General features: G+C 28.8%; 4 protein-coding genes across 6 annotated transcripts; 2 read left to right on the top strand and 2 right to left on the bottom strand.

Annotated features, from left to right (window-relative positions):
• The first annotated feature begins 338 nt into the window (after positions 1 to 338).
• Positions 339 to 2,743, top strand: LOC136968327 (neprilysin-1-like). Of its 2 annotated transcripts, XM_067262337.1 has the most exons (10): positions 935 to 966; positions 1,054 to 1,151; positions 1,227 to 1,304; positions 1,387 to 1,490; positions 1,570 to 1,640; positions 1,713 to 1,764; positions 1,844 to 1,911; positions 1,984 to 2,121; positions 2,485 to 2,550; positions 2,645 to 2,743. In XM_067262337.1, exons 3-8 carry the CDS (start codon positions 1,236 to 1,238, stop codon positions 2,073 to 2,075), a joined length of 456 nt encoding a protein of 151 aa, XP_067118438.1. In that variant the 5' UTR covers positions 935 to 966; positions 1,054 to 1,151; positions 1,227 to 1,235; the 3' UTR covers positions 2,076 to 2,121; positions 2,485 to 2,550; positions 2,645 to 2,743. The 2 variants fall into 2 exon arrangements, with proteins under 2 accessions (XP_067118430.1, XP_067118438.1); XM_067262329.1 differs by lacking the exons at positions 1,387 to 1,490; positions 1,570 to 1,640; positions 1,713 to 1,764; ... (2 more) ...; positions 2,485 to 2,550; positions 2,645 to 2,743 and adding exons at positions 339 to 419; positions 498 to 646 and having other exon boundaries at positions 753 to 966; positions 1,227 to 1,308.
• Positions 2,744 to 4,143: 1,400 nt separating this feature from the next.
• LOC136968295 (neprilysin-1-like) lies at positions 4,144 to 9,058 on the bottom strand. 2 transcript variants are annotated; one of them, XM_067262300.1, is made up of 21 exons: positions 9,044 to 9,058; positions 8,922 to 8,980; positions 8,794 to 8,856; positions 8,566 to 8,712; positions 8,078 to 8,161; positions 7,327 to 7,532; positions 7,082 to 7,243; positions 6,927 to 7,013; positions 6,719 to 6,855; positions 6,375 to 6,633; positions 6,203 to 6,301; positions 6,057 to 6,134; positions 5,874 to 5,977; positions 5,733 to 5,803; positions 5,609 to 5,660; positions 5,185 to 5,252; positions 4,998 to 5,128; positions 4,836 to 4,901; positions 4,657 to 4,755; positions 4,507 to 4,583; positions 4,144 to 4,386 (listed from the first exon to the last, which is right to left on the bottom strand). In XM_067262300.1, the coding sequence occupies exons 2-21, from the start codon at positions 8,974 to 8,976 to the stop codon at positions 4,287 to 4,289; spliced, it is 2,145 nt and encodes a 714-aa protein (XP_067118401.1). In that variant the 5' UTR covers positions 8,977 to 8,980; positions 9,044 to 9,058; the 3' UTR covers positions 4,144 to 4,286. The 2 variants fall into 2 exon arrangements, with proteins under 2 accessions (XP_067118401.1, XP_067118409.1); XM_067262308.1 differs by lacking the exons at positions 8,566 to 8,712; positions 8,794 to 8,856; positions 8,922 to 8,980; positions 9,044 to 9,058 and adding an exon at positions 8,243 to 8,280.
• A 2,030-nt stretch (positions 9,059 to 11,088) lies between these two features.
• LOC136968840 (endothelin-converting enzyme 1-like) lies at positions 11,089 to 15,327 on the bottom strand. Its single transcript, XM_067262890.1, has 21 exons — positions 15,306 to 15,327; positions 15,065 to 15,106; positions 14,865 to 14,977; positions 14,714 to 14,776; positions 14,496 to 14,639; positions 14,341 to 14,427; positions 14,054 to 14,259; positions 13,757 to 13,906; positions 13,609 to 13,671; positions 13,388 to 13,539; positions 13,077 to 13,293; positions 12,913 to 13,011; positions 12,758 to 12,835; positions 12,377 to 12,480; positions 12,243 to 12,307; positions 12,110 to 12,161; positions 11,719 to 11,786; positions 11,547 to 11,641; positions 11,390 to 11,455; positions 11,218 to 11,313; positions 11,089 to 11,121 (listed from the first exon to the last, which is right to left on the bottom strand). Exons 2-21 carry the CDS (start codon positions 15,070 to 15,072, stop codon positions 11,089 to 11,091), a joined length of 1,959 nt encoding a protein of 652 aa, XP_067118991.1. The 5' UTR covers positions 15,073 to 15,106; positions 15,306 to 15,327.
• A 1,177-nt stretch (positions 15,328 to 16,504) lies between these two features.
• On the top strand, positions 16,505 to 20,534 carry LOC136968834 (endothelin-converting enzyme 2-like). Its single transcript, XM_067262884.1, has 20 exons — positions 16,505 to 16,533; positions 16,616 to 16,722; positions 16,797 to 16,853; positions 16,952 to 17,107; positions 17,344 to 17,549; positions 17,614 to 17,763; positions 17,840 to 17,917; positions 17,994 to 18,133; positions 18,198 to 18,411; positions 18,478 to 18,576; positions 18,649 to 18,726; positions 18,804 to 18,907; positions 18,973 to 19,043; positions 19,110 to 19,161; positions 19,242 to 19,309; positions 19,399 to 19,523; positions 19,597 to 19,662; positions 19,736 to 19,834; positions 19,912 to 19,988; positions 20,060 to 20,534. Exons 1-20 carry the CDS (start codon positions 16,505 to 16,507, stop codon positions 20,157 to 20,159), a joined length of 2,076 nt encoding a protein of 691 aa, XP_067118985.1. The 3' UTR covers positions 20,160 to 20,534.
• The last annotated feature ends 841 nt before the right edge of the window (positions 20,535 to 21,375 follow it).

The raw sequence follows: 21,375 nt of genomic DNA, 5'->3' as shown, positions 1-21,375 counted from the left end.
AATGCGGCGAGAGATTGAATATCGTATGATGTCATTTAAGAAGCTCAGAAATTATTTTTTAAATTATACTATAATTTTTCAATATGTTTTTATATATATTTTTTTCCTCTTTCAGATCGGTGCGCATTTAGCCCCATGGCTAAATCAAAATCGATTATTCAAACTTGTCGATTTGTTCGAACAACGCTCGTATAACAAAGAGAGAGATATTTCCGAAATACTTTGGTTTAGAGAAACCATTTCTGAAGTACGAAATGTCTAAATAAGTATCGAGTATTAATATATAAGATTTATTTATAAATATGTAAATATCTAATTTAAAATTTGTACAGTTAACAGATTCATATGATCAAATGATAACAGATGACAAGGAACATCAGTTAGTAAAAATTGATGAATTAAAATCTATTTATCCGGAGGTAAGTATTTACTTTTTAATAGAAATTTTCCCATACTTTATTCTAACTATTCTTTTTTTTTATTTTATGCTTATTTAGATCGATTGGTTACCTTTTCTCAATAATCTGTTTGATGGTTTTCTAGAATCAAACACCGTCATAACAGGTGATGACAAAGTCTTCTTACATGGAAAAACATATATTAAAAGAACTTTCGAAATTCTCAAGACTGGACAAGTTACTAAAAGGTTTGATTTACTTTGGTCAATTTCTTATGTTCCTATAAGATTCTATGAATATTTCCACACATATATTATATCTTTGTCCACCACTTTGCATGTTCATTTATATTAGATTATTGTTGAATTACGGCGGTGCTATTTTTGCAATGGAATTTCTTGATATTGAGCATTCTCTTGACGATGAAACGATTAATTACCTTGATATTACCCCATTACCTAAAGAACCTGATTATAATGATTGGGTTACTTGTAAATACTATCTAGGAGAAACAGCTGATCCAGTTTTTGATTATTTATATGGAAGATATAAATATAAAGATACTACTGTAAGCATATAATTATTTAATCGTAAGAAACTATATATTCAATATATCATAAAATTGTCAACAGTTTAATATTATTCCCCGTGTTAGAGCAAAGAAATGTTCGATTATATAGGAAAGCTAAGAAAGAACTGGTAGATCAATCGACATGGTTAGATGAACCAACCAGAAAAGCAATTCAAGACAAAGTAAGTAGAAAATTAATCATTTCATAACGTTGTGCTGCTTATTTAAACACATAAATATAATATATTTTAATATAGTTGGAACACATGGTGACATTCATAGGTTTACCATCTTGGACTCAAGACGTTGAAAAGTTGGAAGAATATTATAAATTGGTATGTCCAAAAATAAGTTTTGTTGTATATTTTGCATGTGTATCTAATAATGCTATATAATAATCACTATATATTTTAATAGTTACCCGAAATGACGGATAATTATTACGAAAACGTGTACAAATTAAATAAATTTATGAAGAAAAAACAGGCTTCATTTTATCGAAAGAAAAATGACAGGACTAAGTATGTTGGTTTACTTTTGAAACTAATAAAATAATCTTAAAATTTCATCAATTAATTAAAACAAATTATTATTTTGAAGATGGCTACCATATTTCAGAGTTGGAGGAGCACATGCTGAAGTACTTACTTCACTTGAATTTAATAGTATTGGTAAGAAAAAATAGACCGAATTTTGCACATTTTTGTCATATTTTAATCATAATAAGTACATAATATTTTCAGTAATTCCTGCCGGTATTCTTCAAATACCAATGTATGAAGAAGGTCGACCTAAGTAAATAATCATATGAAATATCTATAAAAACCTCTTGTTTATTTGAATGTTTGTAAAATAATTATTTTTTTTTTTACAGATATATCAATTTTGCAAAAGTGGGTTTCTTCTATGGACATGCAATGAATCTCGGTTTGGGGAATTTAGGTATTCTTTTGGAGTAATTTTATTGTAAATATTCACATTCCAAAGAAACACTTAATTATTTTCAATCGACAGGTATTTTAAGAGATAAATATGGAAATTTAAAAAACTTATTGACGGAGAAATCGAAAGATGAAGTTGAAAAAAAGATCTCAATGTTTTATTGATCGATATATCAATAATCCCTATCATTACTATAAACTGAATAAAACTGTAAGTTCTCTACTTATCTTTCTTATTTTCTTCTGTAATTAAATGTATTAAGAATTTTTCTATGTGTACTTAATATAGTCTTTGTTGGCCATATTGGTTCCATCTTACAAACAGTTTGGTTTTAAAAAGGGAGTTGTTGTGACAAAAATATTAACTGAAGTATGGTAAAGTTTAAATACAGTGCTATAATTGTATGGCCTGCAAAAATTACTAACCGCCATTCGGTAGTTATAGAAGAAAATAATCTGTCTAATAACGAGGAACACAAATTACAATGTTCTTCATTTGTCTGTTGAGTTTATCGTGTAATTACCTAGATCTTATTGTGTACAATTATCTTATACTGTATATTAATTGATTTAGCTTCACAGAGAGCAAATTTTATCAATGAACGTAGCTGATAATGGTGGAATTCGTCAAGCCTATTTGGTAATTGTATATATTAAAATTAAAAACTAACTTTTTATTAATTATAAAATTCATAAATTTTTAATTGATTTTTTGCTATTTAACTTTAAATAAGGGTTATCAAAAATGGGTTAAAGATAACGGAAAAGAAAAATCCCTTCCAGGTCTACAGAAGTATAGTCATGAACAATTATTCTTTATATCATTTGCTCAGGTAATTTTTCGAACGAATAATTAATTTGAAGCTATTTTTTTAATATTTACCTTTATTTTTTGAATATTTTAGTCGTTTTGCAGCAACGTTCAACATTCATTAGATACGGTTAAAGCTTCCGAAGGCGTGAATACTACTGTATATCAATTCAGGTATAATTAATCGAATTTTTGTTGAGAAATATTAAAATTTAAGATCAATAATCTAATTTATGTAATTTTAAAATTTAGGGTAATTAGTAGTTTGCCAAACATGAAAGAGTTTTCTGAAGTTTTCAATTGTAAACCAGGATCGAGAATGAATCCCGAAAACAAATGCATCCTATGGTAAAAGTATGGCGCCAAATCAGAAAAGATTTTTTTAAAAAAAAAACATTATTTTAAATATATTATTTTGTACATTCTTATAACTGTCATTTAATAAATTTTGTATACGAATATCCACCGACATTTCCTAAGTTGTACTTCCTTCGCCATATTTTATACAGAAAACGTTGTGCACAGACTGTACTTCAATGCAACCATTATTAAAACATAGTTGATCGCTCGATCATACCCACCAGTGGCCGAATGGATAACAATACCGAATACTGGTAGTTAGTTGGTCGAGGGTTTGCGCTTCGCAATGGGATGGTACTGTACATGAAGCTTTCCGGGTTTTCTTCACGTTAGTAACACATAAGTAGGGGTTAGTTTCTCATAAAAAGAAGACCTTCCATGTGTCGCGTTGCCGTAAACAAATAAAACAGTGTGAAACAAAAGTGTATAATATCATTTCAAGGGTAGAAGAAGGGGAGCGTGCAGAAAGAAGAATGGAAAGTGAACGAAATTAGAACCAATTGGAAGAAGAAGCTTTGGAAAAGGTTGAACAAACGCTTAGAAATTGGAAAGAAAGTGTTCGCTAGATTCAGAAGGAAGGTCAAGTGACTCACAAGAAACAAATGTCTGCTACGGAATACAAGACTAAGCAATTCGTAACTGAAAAACGCCCTTCTGCAAAGCCGAAGTGATGGAGTCTCGAAGGCATCAAACAATTTTGATATGGTTATAAACGAGTCCTATTTCACTTTTGACGGGAGTGAATGTGTCAATGAAAAATCACTATTTCATCAGAGAATGGCTAAACGTGAATCCTGAAGTCAAATTCAAACGACAATCAAAATTTTCGCCGATGCTTCTGGTTTGGCCGGCAGCCAGTCCAAAGAAACGTTTACGGATCTTCGTGCTATCGGTCATCAAAGAAATTTATGGTAATTCATCTTGCGTATATTTCTACACACAGTAAATTATCTCTCTCTCTCTCTCTCTAATCTTTTCTATTTTAAATACATTTATAATTATGTAATACTATTTGTATTACCTAAGAAAAATATAAAATACAGTACTGAAAAAAACCTTTATTTAAATAACAATAAATTTTTAATTAATAAAAATATTGAAGTTTAATAATAAACATCTTACATAAAAAATTAAAATTACATTTTAAAAACAGCACTTAAATTACTATCAATTTTCAATTCAGTTAATTATTATTCACATTTTCATTATAAGATGTTGCACTTCTTACTGCGATTCATTTTACTGCCTTTCTTGCATTTAAAAGCTTTAGAGAATTCCTTCGTATTAGTTACAGTTCCTAAAATTCTGTAATCATGTTTTTTTAAAAAAATAAACTATTTTAATAAAAATAATATCAATTTAACATGTATTGAATTATCCAAATACTATCTTTAATTATTTCAAATTATGTTTGTAAGAACTCACCTAAATTTAGATGGTGAATGATCTGACTTATCGTTTTTCCAATAATTCTCAGTCGCTTCTTCAGTTTGACACCAACTCTAAAACGAAATGATTTTTCTGTAAATTACAGTAAAAAGATTAAATTAAATATGATGTAAATGAGTGGCATACTGTTGCAAAGGATATAAAAAACAGTTGATCGCTTGTATACTCTTCTAAACCTGCAAGAAATGGTTCCCGTCCTCGAAGACGTTCTTCTCTTTTAAAAGCCTAGTTATACAATGAATTAAATTAATTTCACTTCATTTTTCATCGTCTTAACTTGCCCGGAAGTAAATAATAAAACCCACTCTATAACTTATCCTAAGACCTATATGGTCAGCAATATTTTGAGAAAGCGTTTTCTTGCCGTCCAACTATACAGGGAAGAATAAATAAATACAATATAATAATATGACAATAAATGATTGAATATAGACTACATATTACTAAATTATTATATAATTCATTACCTGAATACCGAATTTGTTCAGTGTGTAATTACTGTACTGATCTACGAGACATTGTGATCGTTTCAAGTATCCTTTTTTGAAATTGTCGTTAGTCCAGTTTACCAAAACTCCGTGTTTATCTCGCTGAATACCTATAAATAAATTCATTTAGGTATAATAATTTAATTTCTACTTTTTATGGTCTTACTGTATTTGTCGAATCCGTGTCCCATTTCGTGTCCTATTATCATTCCAACAGATCCGTAATTAAGGTAACTGTTAAGATATTTTAAATAACAATTTTAATTTAATACATTATAACAAGTAAAAAACTTAAAAAGAAATCAAAACGGTTAATGTTACCTATGGTTCCAAAATGGCGGCTCGTCTCTGATTCCAGCAAATAGAAGAAAGGAAACAGTGGAAATGTGGAAATAAATTACCATAATTATTACCAACAAAATTATTAGAATAGGTTAGGTTAGGTTAGAACGTGCGTCCCCACTGTTTCCTTTCTTCTATCTGCTGGAATCAGAGACGAGCCGCCATTTTGGAACCATAGGTAACATTAACCGTCAAAACAATTACATGCCTTAAATAAATGCAAACAGAAAAAATTCGAAAGGACTTACTTCGGTCTTTGTTGGTTAAAAATCTTAGGATGTTTCAGAACGAATGGTAACACTAAAAATTATAAAATATAAATTAATAATTATATTATTTAAATATATTAAATTAAGTATTCAAAAGACTTACTGACTGTATTAAACCCTTTGAGATAATATGCATTCAACGTCGATGCCGATATTCCTACGAGTAAAGGCCATCTGAAAGTTAATCAGAGAAGTGTTCAAATTTTATAACATATTATTTTGTAATAATTTTACAAATAAATACTTCAGTCTGTTGTTTTCATTCGTAATAAATAGCAAATTTTCTCTTCGTGCAAATTGGACCATTAGCAAATAATTTTCTAAAGGATCATTGGTTACTTCTGGAAACTATAAGGTTTACAAATTATAAAAATAACTCAAATATTTTCTTCAATTCTTTACGTTTTTATTAGAGTAAAATGCGTACGCTTTCGTAAAACTTCTCGATATTAGACGGATCGTTTATCCACTTCGGATAATCGTATATCGCGGCCATTTCTTTTTGCTTTAAAAAATTAATATTTTTGTACAGTAATGTAAAGAATAAGCTATCAGAGAATATTCACAGCTTACTTTATCTAGAAGGAACTTCTTCGTATCCTTGTCTATCCAATTTTGCTTTTTTAATATTTGTCTCAGAGATATACTTAAGTTTTCGACTACGTCATTCAACTAGAATAGAATAATAATTATATTAAAAAAAATGTTTTTAAATTAAAAATAAACAACATTATACATCTCTTACTTTTGATTGCCAAGGTTTTTTCCGTGTTATAAACATATGATCGACGGCGAAGTTAAGAGGTAACATGATGGAGTACAGACAAACTATTTTATGTGTTTCTTCGGATGTAAATTCTCTATCTGTATCGGTTTGATTAATATCTATTACACTCCTTTTCATATATTTCGGTCGAAAATTTTCGATCAGATAGTTTGAAGACTTAGGAAAATATTGTATTATTTTTACGAAAGCGTTATAGCTCAGAAAATTGGCAATCGTTCTATCAATCAATCAAAAAAAAAAGATTAATAAAACCAATGAATATATTTATTCAATAAAACTTTTTGTAAGTGCTCATCATTTACCTTTTGCTGATTGTTCCATTGTTAATCATTTCTATTAAACTTATTATATAATGTGCCGATTTGACAGCAATATCATCATCTTCATTAATTGTTATCAAATGTCCCGTGGCTCTTCTAAGAAAACCAATGAGATCGATCTAGAGCCAATTAGAATCCATACATCAGCATAGATTTTCTATAAGCTTTACTGTATATTAGCTGTACTTACAGAAGGTATTAAGTTCTGGAGATCTCTTATTTTCATTATCGATTCTAATTTATCAGTATCATCAAAATCTTCTTCATATTTATAAATCTAAAATAAGAACATTAAAAAATATCCATAACTTAAATTGCATTAATTACATACTTTAATACACTCACAGAATTTAATTTGTCTTGTAAAATGTTCAAATCCAATATATCATTATAAGCAGTTCCTCCTCTTTCTGTTGAAATCTGTTCCCCTCTGGCTTTTGCAAAATATAACGGATAGAGAGCTACTGCTTTTATATTAACAGCTTCTCCTCTTGGAGGTTGACTTATCTGTTTCAATAATTTACATATTTATTCTTATTAAGTTACGTTAAATTTATTTTTATTCAATTAAGTTATTCATAATATAATACCATTAAAATATTTCTTGAAGGATTTCTGTTGTCGATTGTCGATTGTACCAGTATCAGTGGTTCTAAATGTACTATAAGAGAAAGTTGAGAGAATGCTTCTATCCAATCGTAATCGTCTTCGTTCCATTCGGGATTTAACATAGGAAAACCTCCAATTTTCTCGAACAGATCCTCAAACCATTTCACCGTATCATTGTCAAAAGTCTCTAACAGAGGAACGATAATGATGGAATTCAAGAAAAAATCAACTATTTAAAAAATTTAATGCTTAAAAACTGAGCTTAATTAAAAAACTAAGGAATACTTCAACTTTTTACATTGCCTGTGTATTTTTTAATATGGATTCCATTCGTGGTACAACAAACATCACGTCAATATTCCACTTACCCGCATTCATCACTTCCATCAATGTGTAAGATCTCACAGCTGCAACAGGAACTCTATTCTTCTTTATAAAGCATCGAGTGAATATGGAAAAATAGAGACCTAAACAGTCCTTTACATGAATTAAATCAGGAGAAGAACCGAGAGGCTGAGATATAATGGCTCCATCGGCCAATCTACGAGTCAAGAAAGTTCTAAATACTACTATAGTGGTTCTTATCTACTGTAATTGTAACCTCATGTACTTATTTTTAATTGTCAATTCATCTATATCTACATAGTCATATCTATACCTTAATGCCTAAAAGTGTTGAAAGTTAAGAGGTCCACTCTATGATTATTTAAATTAAAAAAATAAGTGACTTACCGTAAGCTTTGCATGTATTATATATCTTAATAATTTTACGTTCTATTTTTGTTAGGGATTTTTCTGGAGCTTCTTCTAATACCTCTAAATGGAAAAAAAATTATAATTTTGCAAACATCTTTACTTAAACTGAACGAACTTTTCATATTTGTAAATACTGTACACCACCGATTTTCGGTATCTTCGGTTCAGAAGCTTTGCCTGATTAATGGCTCGGCCAGATCAAACATATTAATAACTCAACAGTAAATCTCCCACCACTGATGTTTTGCCTGATTGTTTCTTTATATCATAAACAATTTGCTTTATGACATAAAAAATACTAAATGTCACAAAATGACCTGCAATGAGTAAACGTTAACCCATCTATTGCCATTCATTGAACTACTAATTGATCTTTTATAATTCTGTTTAAACTAAAAAGAAAATCGATGGTGTAACGGTACAGAAAATTATAAAATTCTTTTGCTTTTAAAAGTAATAATTACTTATTATATCCAGCAAAATTTCCATGCGGATTGATTTAATTACATTGCCATCTAAATGCTTCTTTTTCATCCAACCATCGCATGAAAAAGAATAAAAATCTTCACAGGGATCAACTGATTTATTCATACAATTCAAAATAACAGTAGCTGTTCGATCAAAATCATAAAATATCAATAAATAATTAATACAAATTCAATAAAAATATTATTTTAAAAAAAAATACAGACCAGAGAGTTTGCAAGCTTCCGTTTCGCAAATTTTCTTTTTAGAAGTATTGTTTTCATCTTTCGCTATATTAATTTCATTTAATTACATATTTGTGCCTTTTAAAAAATATACTTTTTAATTCTCTTACCTTGATTAGCTTCGTGTAATAAAACTATTAACAATAACCACATAAACCAATTCATCTTCCTGAAATATTAAGTAAAACCTATTTATATATTTAATGTAATATTACAAAATATAAAACCTTACCTAATTTAAGTAAACGTTTCATACGTTATATAGATAAAATTATCTTCATCAGAGGAAATCCTCAATTCTGAAAAAGTTTATCTAATTTTATTCTTTGAATTTTTTTGTACTATATTTTAAAAGTAAATAAAAAGTTAAAGTTCTATTTTATATTAATTTAAATATGTAATATATATTGCATACTTTGATGTGATTCAAACGGTATATAGTATTATGTGCATACATAATTGCATACGTATTTAATTACTTTTATGTACTGTTTAACGTAAAAATAATTAATTTTTTTTAGTGTATGAAATTCAAATGCTTTATCAAGATTTATAATCGTATATTTTTTAGAAAAATAAGAATTTCCTGCACAAAAAAAGGATATCCTTAGACAAAATTGAGGCATTTTTTTCATACATAACATCCTCTTTCGCATATTGTTTTATAATTGGCCCATTAAAAAACGTTCGTATAAATTATTCTCGTTTTCAATTCGATAGTTGTTTAATTAAATTTCTTCTTATTAATTTATTGATTCCTATATACTATATGTGACGATATACACCTATAATATAGATATGTAATTGTCTGTTGAAGGTATTTTCCTCATTATTTATTATTCCAAAACATTCCAAAGAATTTATATATTTCGTAAAGATGCATGAACTGTATTTATACATTTTCTTTATACATTACTTGTAAATTATAAAGAATTACGTTATTACATAATATTTCAATTATAATTTTGTTGAATAACAACAGATGGCGATCCGATCGATAATATAAGCAAAATCCGTTGATCAGTGCTGCCATTTCCATTTTGCTCGGTCTTCAGGCCCTTCAAGCTTGTCTACACTTACCTTGTAATCCCCTCTGACAGCCATTTTCTTCCTGTTCGTTCTCGTTTGCACGTATTTAGAGGCGCACCAAAACGGTCTTTTTCATTTAAAATTGTACACTTCTTGTCTTCACGTCGACTGGGCCCATAACCTATTACTTTTTTTTCATTGAAATAAAGAGTTTTACACGTGGACTTTACGAGAAAACAACATGGCTGACTTGCACGTGGTTGATTACGAAAATAAACCGTTAATTTTACATGATTATGTTGTCTATAAGCTACACGTATTTTTTTAAATTAGCAATGAATTAATTACTAAGCGATATATGATCAGATGCATCCGCTGAATTCATTTACGTGGCAAACATCTATGGATCTATGTGACATCTAAGTCGTAAACTCTTATTTTTTTTACATTTAAATGGAGCCTAATTACATTTTTGGATTCCTCGTCGCAATTAATGGAAAATTGCAACGTTTCGACAAGATCGGTCCAACAAAGTTTGGGATCTAACGCAATTTTTTAAGTCACATAGAAGAGAGTTTGCTAACGTTCCGCCTCAATTAAGTGTGCTAAACAGATTTAATTCAATTTCTCTATTATTTAGCATTTTGCACAATAGTATCAATGCAAAGTTTTAACTTTTTTGAGAGATTTCCCACATTAATTTGATTATTTTGCCAACGTTGATGAGTAGTACTAGGTTTCGTCCCTGTTACACAAATTATATATATAGTCTACACATAATCTGACTGACAAGGACGAAAATATACCTACCAATATTGCATATATTGATACAGTAATTCGCTTTATACTTTCAAATTTCAATCCATTATGAAATTCTTTAGGAAACTTCATATTGCATTTAGATTTAATTGTTTAAACCGATTGATTTCCCCTTAAAAAAAGTAAATTCTAGTAAATTCAATTAGAAAACCGTAAAAATTCAGATTGATTTTAATTATATATTTATTTTCCATTTTAAAAAATCTATTTTTAAATACATATATTTAAAATTTCAATCGACATATTATTTATTTCTTTATTACTTTTATACAAATTTTAAATTTTACAATGGAAAGTATTCAGAAATTCATTCATTATATGCACATCTTGATTAAACCTTAAAAATAAGTACAAACGTAAAAAAACGTAAATAAAAAGCAATAAAATCATGCATAATATAACATATTTTTCTTTAAAAATTGCTTAAATTTACCTCGAGTATTGTTCTGAACTACACCACATCTAAATATATTAAAAATTATTATTATTATTATTATTATTATTATTTTCATTCTGATGACTAAAACAAATATTTTAAAAGGTATTAATAACAATTACCAATTGATGGAAAATAATAAATAATTCTTCCTTCGAATAATTGATACCAGGTAATTTCTTTTCTTCGCCATGTTCCAGCTCCCATAATTTATATGCCTTAAATATATATAATAAAATAATAAAAATTGAATTTAAAAATATTTCAGGAAAAAAAAATAAATATTTTATTTACCAAAAATGCTAATTTGATTCCTGAATTATCATCAACAAATTCTGGAAAATGATAGCTTGTGCTTAGCTTCAAAAGAATATATTATAGCAATTGTAAACTTTTTAAATATAATGTCGAATAAAGTGTGTTTAAATACGTATTCTATTCTAAATATTACCACGTTTAGGCTATTGTATTCTTTAGAAAATTCCTGCTCTTTTTCCTTATTTTCCATTGTGTTTTCATCACTATCACTCGCAATTTTGTTGATATCTTTAAAACGAGAATGAAGAATAAAATAAATAATTAAAGTATATGAAAAAGTAATTTATATTTAACTGAATACTTACTAAATTTAAAAAATTCTTTAATAAATTTATTCCCAAAAATTGTTCCAACAGCGGCAAAATTCATCAAACTAAATTCAGAATATGATTAATTGGTTGTTACCCTAGGTATACAAAATGGCGGCGCTTCCGACTGTTCGCGCTCCCGACAGTTCCTCCCGGAGGGGAGCCGCCGGCAGACCGCCCAGTGTTTAACGTTACTAGTTATTGATTCACGGTAGTTCTTAAACAAAAGAAAAAAAGGAAACATCTACTAAAAATATAGTTAATCTAACGGAAACGAAACGAACCTAACCGAAGCGCCGCCATTTTGACTACCTAGGTACACATTAACCGATTAATTAAACGGAACGTTTTATTTTAAACAAAAATGAACCTTTGTTTTATTACTTACTTCGGATAATTGGATTTATAAAGAGGATAGTGTGTCATAAAAGCTGGAATAACTAAAATTAATAATTAAAATAAACTAATTAACCATTTGTTTTATATGTATATATATATAATAACACATAAACGTTAATTACTTAGAGAATTAAGATGCGGATTATATACGATTTCATTATCAGATAGGGATACAGTCGGTGGCCAGCTATAATTAAATTTATAAAATGTTAATTGTATTTTTTCTTTATTAAAAATTAAATTAAATAAAACTTACTTATCTCTTGTATTGATACTTCTGAGATTTCTGAAAGAAGACATTAATGAATTCGATGATAATTTAATAATACTTTCTAAAATATTAAAATTCAATTCGGGTATCTGCAAAAAAACAAAAATCACATTATATTAAAATATGGTTAATGTTACCTATGGTTCCAAAATGGCGGCTCGTCTCTGATTCCAGCAAATAGAAGAAAGGAAACAGTGGAAAATTATTAGAATAGGTTAGGTTAGCCGGCGGCTCCCCTCCGGGAGGAACTGTCGGGAGCGCGAACAGCCGCACGTTTTAATCTAAAGACGAGCCGCCATTTTGGAACCATAGGTAACATTAACCTAAAATATAATTCCATCATAATATTTTAAAATGAATATTTACCTGGTTGTATAACTCGTCTATAAAATCCTGTTTAAATATCCAATCTGGAGCATTGTTTATTATTATTAAATCATTCAGCTAGAAATTATTAATAAATATATATAATTTTAGAGGGAGATAGAAGAAAGGGGAAGATTCTTTTTACGTAAATTAACCTTTAAAGTAAGAGCTTGTTTATCAGAAGAAGGCAAATTTTCCATCTTTGAAATGATATATTTCATTGCTTTCATCAAGTAACCATTCATTTCTTCTCCCTGTTTATTAAATTATAATAATTTCTATTTGTTTTTACAGAATATTTACAATTTTCTGTACTTACTTCGTTCAGTTTCAAGTGGCTATAAACTGCCAAAAGATGATCGAATGCATAATTCATTGTATTCTTCAGAAACTGGATACAATAAAAAGAACTAATACTACCAAAACCGTTGATTCTCGTTGGCTGATCGAGGAAGAATTCTTGTATTTGGAAAGGTTTATAAAACCAACGAAGTAAATTTACAGCAGAATTCGCTCCTATATAATTGGCTAGAATTCTAGAAAAATTATTGTTTCAAGCGCTAAATTGCTTGTTTAATATCGAATAAACTTAATATTATTTAAGAATTAAACAAGATTTTCTTTACTTACCGCTTACTAAAAGTTCTGTTTAGAAGCATTTCATTCATATTAATAAAATATTCTTTATCTTCTAACATAACAATCTCGTCATCATTTATCGAAATATTTGAATATTTAAAAGTGGAATTAGTGATGACGTGTACAAGTTTTATCCAATTGATCTATAAAACATTAACAACATCATTTACAATTATAACTTTAATATAATTTAATCATTTTAAACAACTTACCGAAGGTAATAAACTGTGTAATTCTCTTAACGTTAACTTTTCGCTTTGATTATCCGTTTTTGGCTGATCAAAACGATAAATATAAGATATAAATCATAATAAAAATGACTATTAAGATGAATGGAATTTATATAATATTTAATCTCACGTAATTAATTATTCTATCCACAAGTTTAATACGTCCTATCTGGGTTTGTAGTTGGATGTTGTCATTAGCACCCACACTAATGGCTAGTTCTTTAACGGCTTTAAAGTAATTGATAGAAGATATATCGATGGAATTTTCGGGTTTCTTTATCTGATTAGGAAAGAAAAACGTAAATTATACAACGATACAACAAATAAGATGATAATTTTTACTTTCCTGGCTGTTATAACATAATAAAGTAGCCCCTGGTTGTATCGTGGATTCGGATGTATCGAGCTTTATCTATGTCTCCCTTACCTTTAGGATGTTTTTTTGACTGTTGTTTTCGTCTAATTGAGTCGAAACAGAAATAAGTAAACTGATTCCGGCCATGTTGGCAGCTTTTCCTATAGAGTAAATCCAATCAAAATAGAGCCCGTCCCATTGTTCTTCGATCAAAGGCCATCCTCCGAGATCGCGAAGAAACGTTCTCAACCAGTACAGGTGTCCTTCATCCAATTTATCTTAGTGCAAAAAAAGAAAAAAAATGATAGTTTTTAGTCGTGGCGTAAACTTTAAAAACAGTATTTTATTTATATATTTACCGAAAACTTTACAATTCCTATAAAATGTTAACAAATTCCTGGAAGATCTAGATCTTATGGAGTTTTTATTAACAGTCTCCAGCATCTCTGGAATTATGTTATCAACGTAAACCATCGATATAAAGAATTAATTCTATATATAGAATGTCTAGCACCTCTAATTTCTTTGTCTAAAGTTAACTGAGTTTTTTCTACATTCGGAATGAATGTAGGTCTTGTATGATTCCAAACGGGGCATATATCAGATGCTAAATCTTCACAAGCTTCGGAAGAATTCGAAAGATTCAGAAGAAAATTTGCTAAAAATAATTTTTTAAATAAGAAAATCATTTTTTTAAATTTTATTTATTACGTAAAACGTAGAAACACTTACCTACTTTCACGCACGTTTCTGATATACAGACATCAGTTTCGTTCGATTTTTGTTGGTTAGCTACTAAATTTATAAATTTATTAAATGTTTAAACATATAAATAATACCTTATATAATTTAAATTAAAAAAAAAACAATTTTAAACGCTTACAATTTCCAACAATTATAAGATAAAGCAAAACAGAGAGAATGAAAAATATTAACAAAAGTATTATGACGATTACAATTAACTTCCCTTCCTGTCTCGAATGTATCCTTAAAATTCTAAAATAAAATAAAATAATTAATTAAATTAACAAATAGACAAGTTCATTAACAAGTTAAACTCATTAAAAAATAAAGCGGCATTACCTTGGCATGTCAATTTTTAGTTCTTCCTCTACATTAACTAATCTAAATATTAATAGAAAGTCGTTTTTAAACGTAAGGAAACTTAACCTTACTCTACTTAAATATAATTATTAAACTTACGCCATAGTAATTACTAATTTTATTACTAATACTAATGGCTAATTTTAATTAAATTAATTATTTTCGATAGTTAATTAATTGGGAATTTAAATAAGCCAAGAGATGCAGATGATTTACTTACAGTTGTTTTCAGACTGCTGAATACACTGAGTTTGACTGTGTTTAAAAATAGTCACTTCGGTTTATCCGAGCTGGCAGATTGTTTAAAACAGTAAAATATATTATCGATTTTTAAATTAAAATTAATTATTACAGTTAATAATTTACTTACACAATAATAATAATAATTATTATTATTATTAATGGATGAATATTTGTATAGATTTATTCTTATAAATTTAAAGAATTTACTTAAAAAATTAAATATTTTTTAGTTAATTTTCCGAATGTTTATGTGTAAATATCTTTTTTAAGTAGCATCTAAAATCAGTCAAGGATTTTTTTGGAGCAAGAATGGAGGATTTGATGCCTTTCCAGGTTAATGAGGTTAATGCATTCTGTAGGAAAATACACTTAAAAAAGAAAAGGATTAAGATTTTTTGAAGGATTTTAGAGTTTAACGAAGCTTTCTGTCGATAATTCTCTTCATAATTACGTTTGTAACGCTTCTGTCGGGTTAATTAAATGCATAAAGAAGAAGAAAAGTTATGAGTTTTTACACGCCGTGACATAATTAACTACAAATTAAATTTCAATACCAAGACCTAAATAAGGCAAAGAGTTTAATAGGTAATGTCTTAGTTAATGATCTGCATCAGTTGAGAGATTCAGTTACGATCAGGTGGTTTGCTCGTGGTTTCGTGTAACACGAAACGTTACGTTATATTTACGATTAAACAGTTTATAATAACACATTAACACACAATTATCCATCTTTCTACGTAGAAAAAAAGCTCAATAAATCATTCGAATAATATATATATATATATTTTTTTTTTTCTATCTTCAGTTTTAAATGCTTTTGACGATGCTGAATTGAGTCTTTTAATGGTTACGTGTATACAGTTTACCGGTTTTAGTACCATCACTTTTATTAATGTAATAAATACTATTATCTGAACACAATCACGGTCAGTCAAGCCCAAAGAATGACTTTATTCGAACCATAGCAATTCGGTCCAGTACACTTGGTTAGTCTCTTGTCCTTTGGTCCTTTCGGAGTCAAGTACAAAGAAACAGTTATTGTGACGAAGACAGTAAGGTTAAAGATTAGTGTACATTACTGGTTGCTCTCCTGTATCCTCGAACTTCTTTATGAAACCAGCCGGATAACATATATTAATTTAAGTCTGGAATTTTATGAATTATATCCTTGTACAAATGATAGAAAATCATGGGAAATTTTGGAGGTAAATTTCTTATTAAAATATAAAGTAGGACCTATTTTGAATTATTTTTTAATTAATTAATTATCTTGAATTATTCTTACAGGGCAGAGAATGACCACAAATCGACTAACACAATTCTAATCAGTGTAATCCTCCTCACTATTTTAGCCATTCTTCTTTTAATAACTTTGATAATGCATTCGGGTTTCGGTAAGTTTTTCGCGATATAAATTCAATTTTTTTCGTTTTAAAATTAATTTTAATTTATTTTACTGTGTATACAGGATACGAACCATTGAATATTAACAAAACATGTACATCTAGTCATTGCGTAAAATTAGGTAAGAGTCTTTGCCTGGTGCAAATTTACATTTACACAAGTCTATCGTATACAGTAATAACGAAAATTTCTACTTGTTTTATTTAATTATTTTAAAAGCTATGTCTATTATGCAATCCATGAACACATCCGCGGATCCTTGCGAAGATTTTTACAACTTTGCATGCGGTAAATGGATCGAAAGAAAAGTTAAAGAAGGGATAGAAACATCTACATTCGAGGATTTACACAAAAGAATCCTTATCAGATTTATAGGTAAATTGCTTTATAATATAAAAAAAAACAATCATTTTACCTGGAGAATGTAGATTCGAGAAACTTTAAACAATTCCAGACTCACTGGACAATTACCGAAACGTAGATTCTTTACCACATTCGTCCAAGATGGCTCTACAAAATTACAGACTCTGCAGGAATTTCAGTGAGTGAATATGTGATGAAAATATTCAATTTCTCATGTTAAATTATAAAATTTACTGGAAAATTTCTAGAAAGATTGGAAGCTCAACATTTCGATTGGTTGAAAACGTACTTGAAACAATTCGGAGGTTGGCCAATCATCGACGAAGAGTGGAGCAAAGAAAATTACGACTGGATACAAAGTATCGCAACCGCTACGAGAAAACTGGAAATATTTTCTATATTACCCGTTACGGTTAGTTACGACAGTAGAGATACGAGCAGGAATATTATCGTGGTGAGTAAAAATGCTATAGGTTATATATACAGCTGCGAAGTATGCTCAGCTGAGTGGTATTCAGATAGGGCAAAACGACGAACCAGATAAGCTTAGTATATCACAAATGATTAACTACATCATGGCCATAGCTGTGTATTTTGGTGAATTGCCGTATACTTTAATTATGGAAGATATAGATAAAATGCTGAAGTTAGAAACTAAATTATCATCCGTGAGTATGAAATTTATAGGCCTATATGTATATTTTTGGAGTGAGAAATGGATACAATTTTTTTTCGATTATCCAGATGACCGAAGATGTGGCCGTCTTAGCTAATGATTATAAAATAATGACGATAAGACATCTCCACGAATTGATACCTACGGTAAATATTTAATTAAATTGAACTTTATTTAAACTTTGCAATCATTATTATTGTTTTTTTCTTAATTTTTCTGAAGATTAATTGGCTCAAAATGGTACAAGCTATAACTGATGGTTCTTCGATTGTTATTGACGAAGATGAACCGGTCGTTATAAAGGGAATTAACTTTCTAACCGATTTTGGTAATCTTCTAAATGATAAATCCTTTTCTTTCAGGTAAGATAGTTGATTTTTCGCCATTAAAATTACTTAAAATGTTAACTTATGACATAATTTTCAGAAATTTGGCTAATTTGGTGGGTGCTAAAGTCATTTTGAAGTTCCTTTTTCCGTTTCTTCTGGCATTGCAATCGTCATTACCGGTTCGTGGTTTCAACGACGACGAACATCGACTGCAGCAAGAAAGAGCCGAATTATGCATCACCGAACTAGCCGAAATTTTAACTTTTGCAGTCGACTTTATTTATATTCGCTCGTTAGCTCCTCAGAAAGGTGTAAGTTTACTTAATCAAATGGGAAATCGTTTAACAAAATACATATTCATCTGGAACCATTTCTAGGCAACCGATATCATTCCGTATCTCTTCAATGCTTTTCGTGTTATCATACGTAAATCTGATTGGTTAGATGAACAAACAAAAGAATACGTAGAGACGAAAGTAAATCCTTTATTTCTTTTTTAAATCTAAACACTTTAAATCATTGTTATACAAATTGCTTTTCCTCTACAGTTGAACGAAATGATCCCTATCGTCAATTATCCGACTTGGATACTTAACGAGACTCAATTAGATAATTTCTACGATTGTGTAAGTAATGAAAATACTATAATCATTATAATTATTAATTACTTTTCATTTTTCTAAAGTTTTTTTTTTCGCTCTAGTTACCAGAAATGACCGATAATCCTTTAGAGAACTTCGCAAACCTTCACGAATATATATATAAGAAATCTATTGCTTTATTACGCAAAAGAAATATCCGAAATGGGTATGTAAAAATGGAGATTTATTTAATATATTATATATTTATTTATTTAATATATTATAATGCAGTTGGCCCGTAGCTTTGCGTAAAAGTGCCTCCACAGTCGGAGCTTTCTATGTAGTAGAAGTCAACTCTATAGGTAAGACACTCGCTTTCTATGTATCAACCGATGAAAAATAATAAAAATTCTTCTATTAATCAACAGTTATCCCTCGTGGTTTTCATAATCCACCGAATTTTCATATTAAAAATCCAAGGTAAAAAAAAAATTCCCGTTTAATAACACAATTGAGTAAAAAAACCCTTTTTTATATGTTTGCTCCATATTTAATTTTAGATACATGACCTATGGTTCTATGGGTTCTGGAATTGGCCATGAAATCACTCATGCTTTTGATAATATAGGTAAACGATCGTAAATTTCTATTTTATTGTTGTTTTACAACTGTAAATGCAGCCTAAAAACTTATCTTTTTTTTTTTATTTTTAATCAGGTAGATTTCGAGATGATCAAGGAAGATTAAGAGATTTGTGGACAGAACATTCTAAAAATGAGTTTGCAAAACGATCGCAATGTTTTGTAGACTTTTATAGCAAATACGGTTTCTCCGACGTTTTTGTAAGTTATTATATAAATTTCCATCCATTCGATTTTCATGTTTATGGCTTATAAAATCTTTTCTTCTGCAAAGGTGAATGGAAATTTGACATTGTCTGAAAATATTGCTGATGTGGGAGGACTGAGACAAGCGTATATGGTATTCCCATTATGTTTAAGCATTTTTATAGTAATATATATATTTCTAAAACTGATTTCTAATTATTTAACAGGCTTACAAACTATGGGAAAAAGATCATGGTAGAGAAGAAAAGTTGCCTGGTTTGGAATCTTTTACAACTCACCAATTATTTTTTATATCTTACGGAATGGTATAGATAATTTACAATTTAGAGAAGTTAAAAATAATTTTTAAGTACTAAAACTGTACTCTTTTCCCCCCCCTCAGAACTGGTGTGATAGTAAAAACCTAAACACACTTAAAGAATCTTTAATGCAAGATGATCACGCACCCAATAAATATAGGTATTTTGTGAGTATAATTTACTAAAAGATACAATTAACTATTTAAATTTACAATATATAATTTCTTTCAGAGTACTTGGAACTCTCTCTAACATGAAAGAATTCTCACAAGTGTTTAAATGCAAGCCAAATTCCAACATGAATCCAACACAGAAGTGTGTGATTTGGTGATTGTCAAGCAAGAAGAAGAAGAAGGAGCAAGTTTTACTTTGTATAATTTATTAATGGTGTCTTTATTATAAAGATGCTATTAGTATGATCATTAGTGCAATAAAATCTATCCACGATAACTATGCACTAATCAAATAATTTGATTAACGCATAGTCTTATTTACAAAATTATATGAGAGGGGGGAGAGAATTTTACAATAGACAATAGATCTAACAGTTTTTTCCCTCGTAAAGTTCTTTTTTTCAAGCTATTAATTAGCTTTGGTTCGGCAATTTTATGATCGGAAAATGCAAACACTTAGTCTACATCCAAAGACATGCATGACTGAATTTTGTCTTGATTTTTTTTCATGTAGTAGTAAGAAACTTATTTAAACTAATATATGTATGTATCTTTGTATAGTTATTGTATCAATATATATATATATAATGTTACTAAAGTTAATTCTTTAATACAATTGAAAATAAAATTATTTTATTTGTACAATTATATCTAATTGTATTGTCTGTAAAGTGATTTTTAATAATAAATTTTATAATACAATAACAAATTTAATTGGCAATGCTTAAACTTCATTAATTTAAATTTTTTCTCCTCTTTAATAGTACTGATAATAATAATAATTTTAGAAATTTATCTAATTGTTATTAAAGTTTTATATTTAATTATATAATTAGACATTCTATTAGATAATTAAATCTAACAATTATAAAAAAAATTACATTTATTAAAAGAGAATAAATACATTATAAAATTCCCTCAATTTAATTGTTTTAAGTACAAAGAAAAATGTTATAAAAGACTATCTATACAGAAAATTTTACTTCTTTTGTTCTTCTAAAGCAGTTTATAGAAAATTACATTAGCCACAGGTATATTTTAGAAATTCGATTAGATGGATGGGATAAGGCAACACGAGTGATCTGTCAAGAGAGCATGACTACCCGCAAGACTTTCTATGGAAAGCTTGCCCGTTTAGATGTTACAAACATGAAAAAAACTTGGGAAACGTCACGTGGTCAGCCCATTGGTCAGGCACGAACCCACAACTAATGTTCAATGGTTTTATCTAGCCGGGAGGATTGGCTTGGCTCGATAGAAGGCAACACGACACTTGGGAAATCTGCCAAAAAGATCTCCTAGGGGGCATCTCGTCTTCCGGGAAGATGTTTTACAAAAAGCTAGCCCCTATTTAGGTGTTAAAAAAAACTCGAA

This window comes from Centruroides vittatus, unplaced genomic scaffold (genome assembly GCF_030686945.1).
Source record: "Centruroides vittatus isolate TY-2023 unplaced genomic scaffold, ASM3068694v2 contig_1033, whole genome shotgun sequence".
Classification (NCBI taxonomy): Eukaryota; Metazoa; Arthropoda; class Arachnida; order Scorpiones; family Buthidae; genus Centruroides; species Centruroides vittatus.
The sequence above is the reverse complement of the archived record's forward strand: the minus strand, read 5'-3'. Positions and strand labels throughout refer to the sequence as shown.

Excerpts from the sequence above, each read along its gene's own strand:
- LOC136968834 (XM_067262884.1), top strand. The coding sequence starts at position 16,505 with ATGATAGAAAATCATGGGAAATTTTGGAG. Across the intron at positions 17,108-17,343 it reads AATCCTTATCAGATTTATAG|AAAGATTGGAAGCTCAACAT; the intron begins GTAAATTGCTTT and ends GAAAATTTCTAG. Across the intron at positions 19,989-20,059 it reads CACGCACCCAATAAATATAG|AGTACTTGGAACTCTCTCTA; the intron begins GTATTTTGTGAG and ends AATTTCTTTCAG.
- LOC136968840 (XM_067262890.1), bottom strand. Across the intron at positions 14,640-14,713 it reads AGAAACGTGCGTGAAAGTAG|CAAATTTTCTTCTGAATCTT; the intron begins GTAAGTGTTTCT and ends AATTATTTTTAG. Across the intron at positions 11,122-11,217 it reads TTATTATTTTCCATCAATTG|ATGTGGTGTAGTTCAGAACA; the intron begins GTAATTGTTATT and ends TAATATATTTAG.
- LOC136968295 (XM_067262300.1), bottom strand. The coding sequence starts at position 8,976 with ATGAATTGGTTTATGTGGTTATTGTTAATAGTTTTATTACACGAAGCT. Across the intron at positions 5,804-5,873 it reads AATGAAAACAACAGACTGAA|ATGGCCTTTACTCGTAGGAA; the intron begins GTATTTATTTGT and ends ATTAACTTTCAG. Across the intron at positions 4,902-4,997 it reads TGAACAAATTCGGTATTCAG|TTGGACGGCAAGAAAACGCT; the intron begins GTAATGAATTAT and ends TTCCCTGTATAG.
- LOC136968327 (XM_067262329.1), top strand. The coding sequence starts at position 354 with ATGATAACAGATGACAAGGAACATCAGTTAGTAAAAATTGATGAATTA. Across the intron at positions 647-752 it reads ACTGGACAAGTTACTAAAAG|ATTATTGTTGAATTACGGCG; the intron begins GTTTGATTTACT and ends CATTTATATTAG. Across the intron at positions 967-1,053 it reads ATAAATATAAAGATACTACT|AGCAAAGAAATGTTCGATTA; the intron begins GTAAGCATATAA and ends TCCCCGTGTTAG.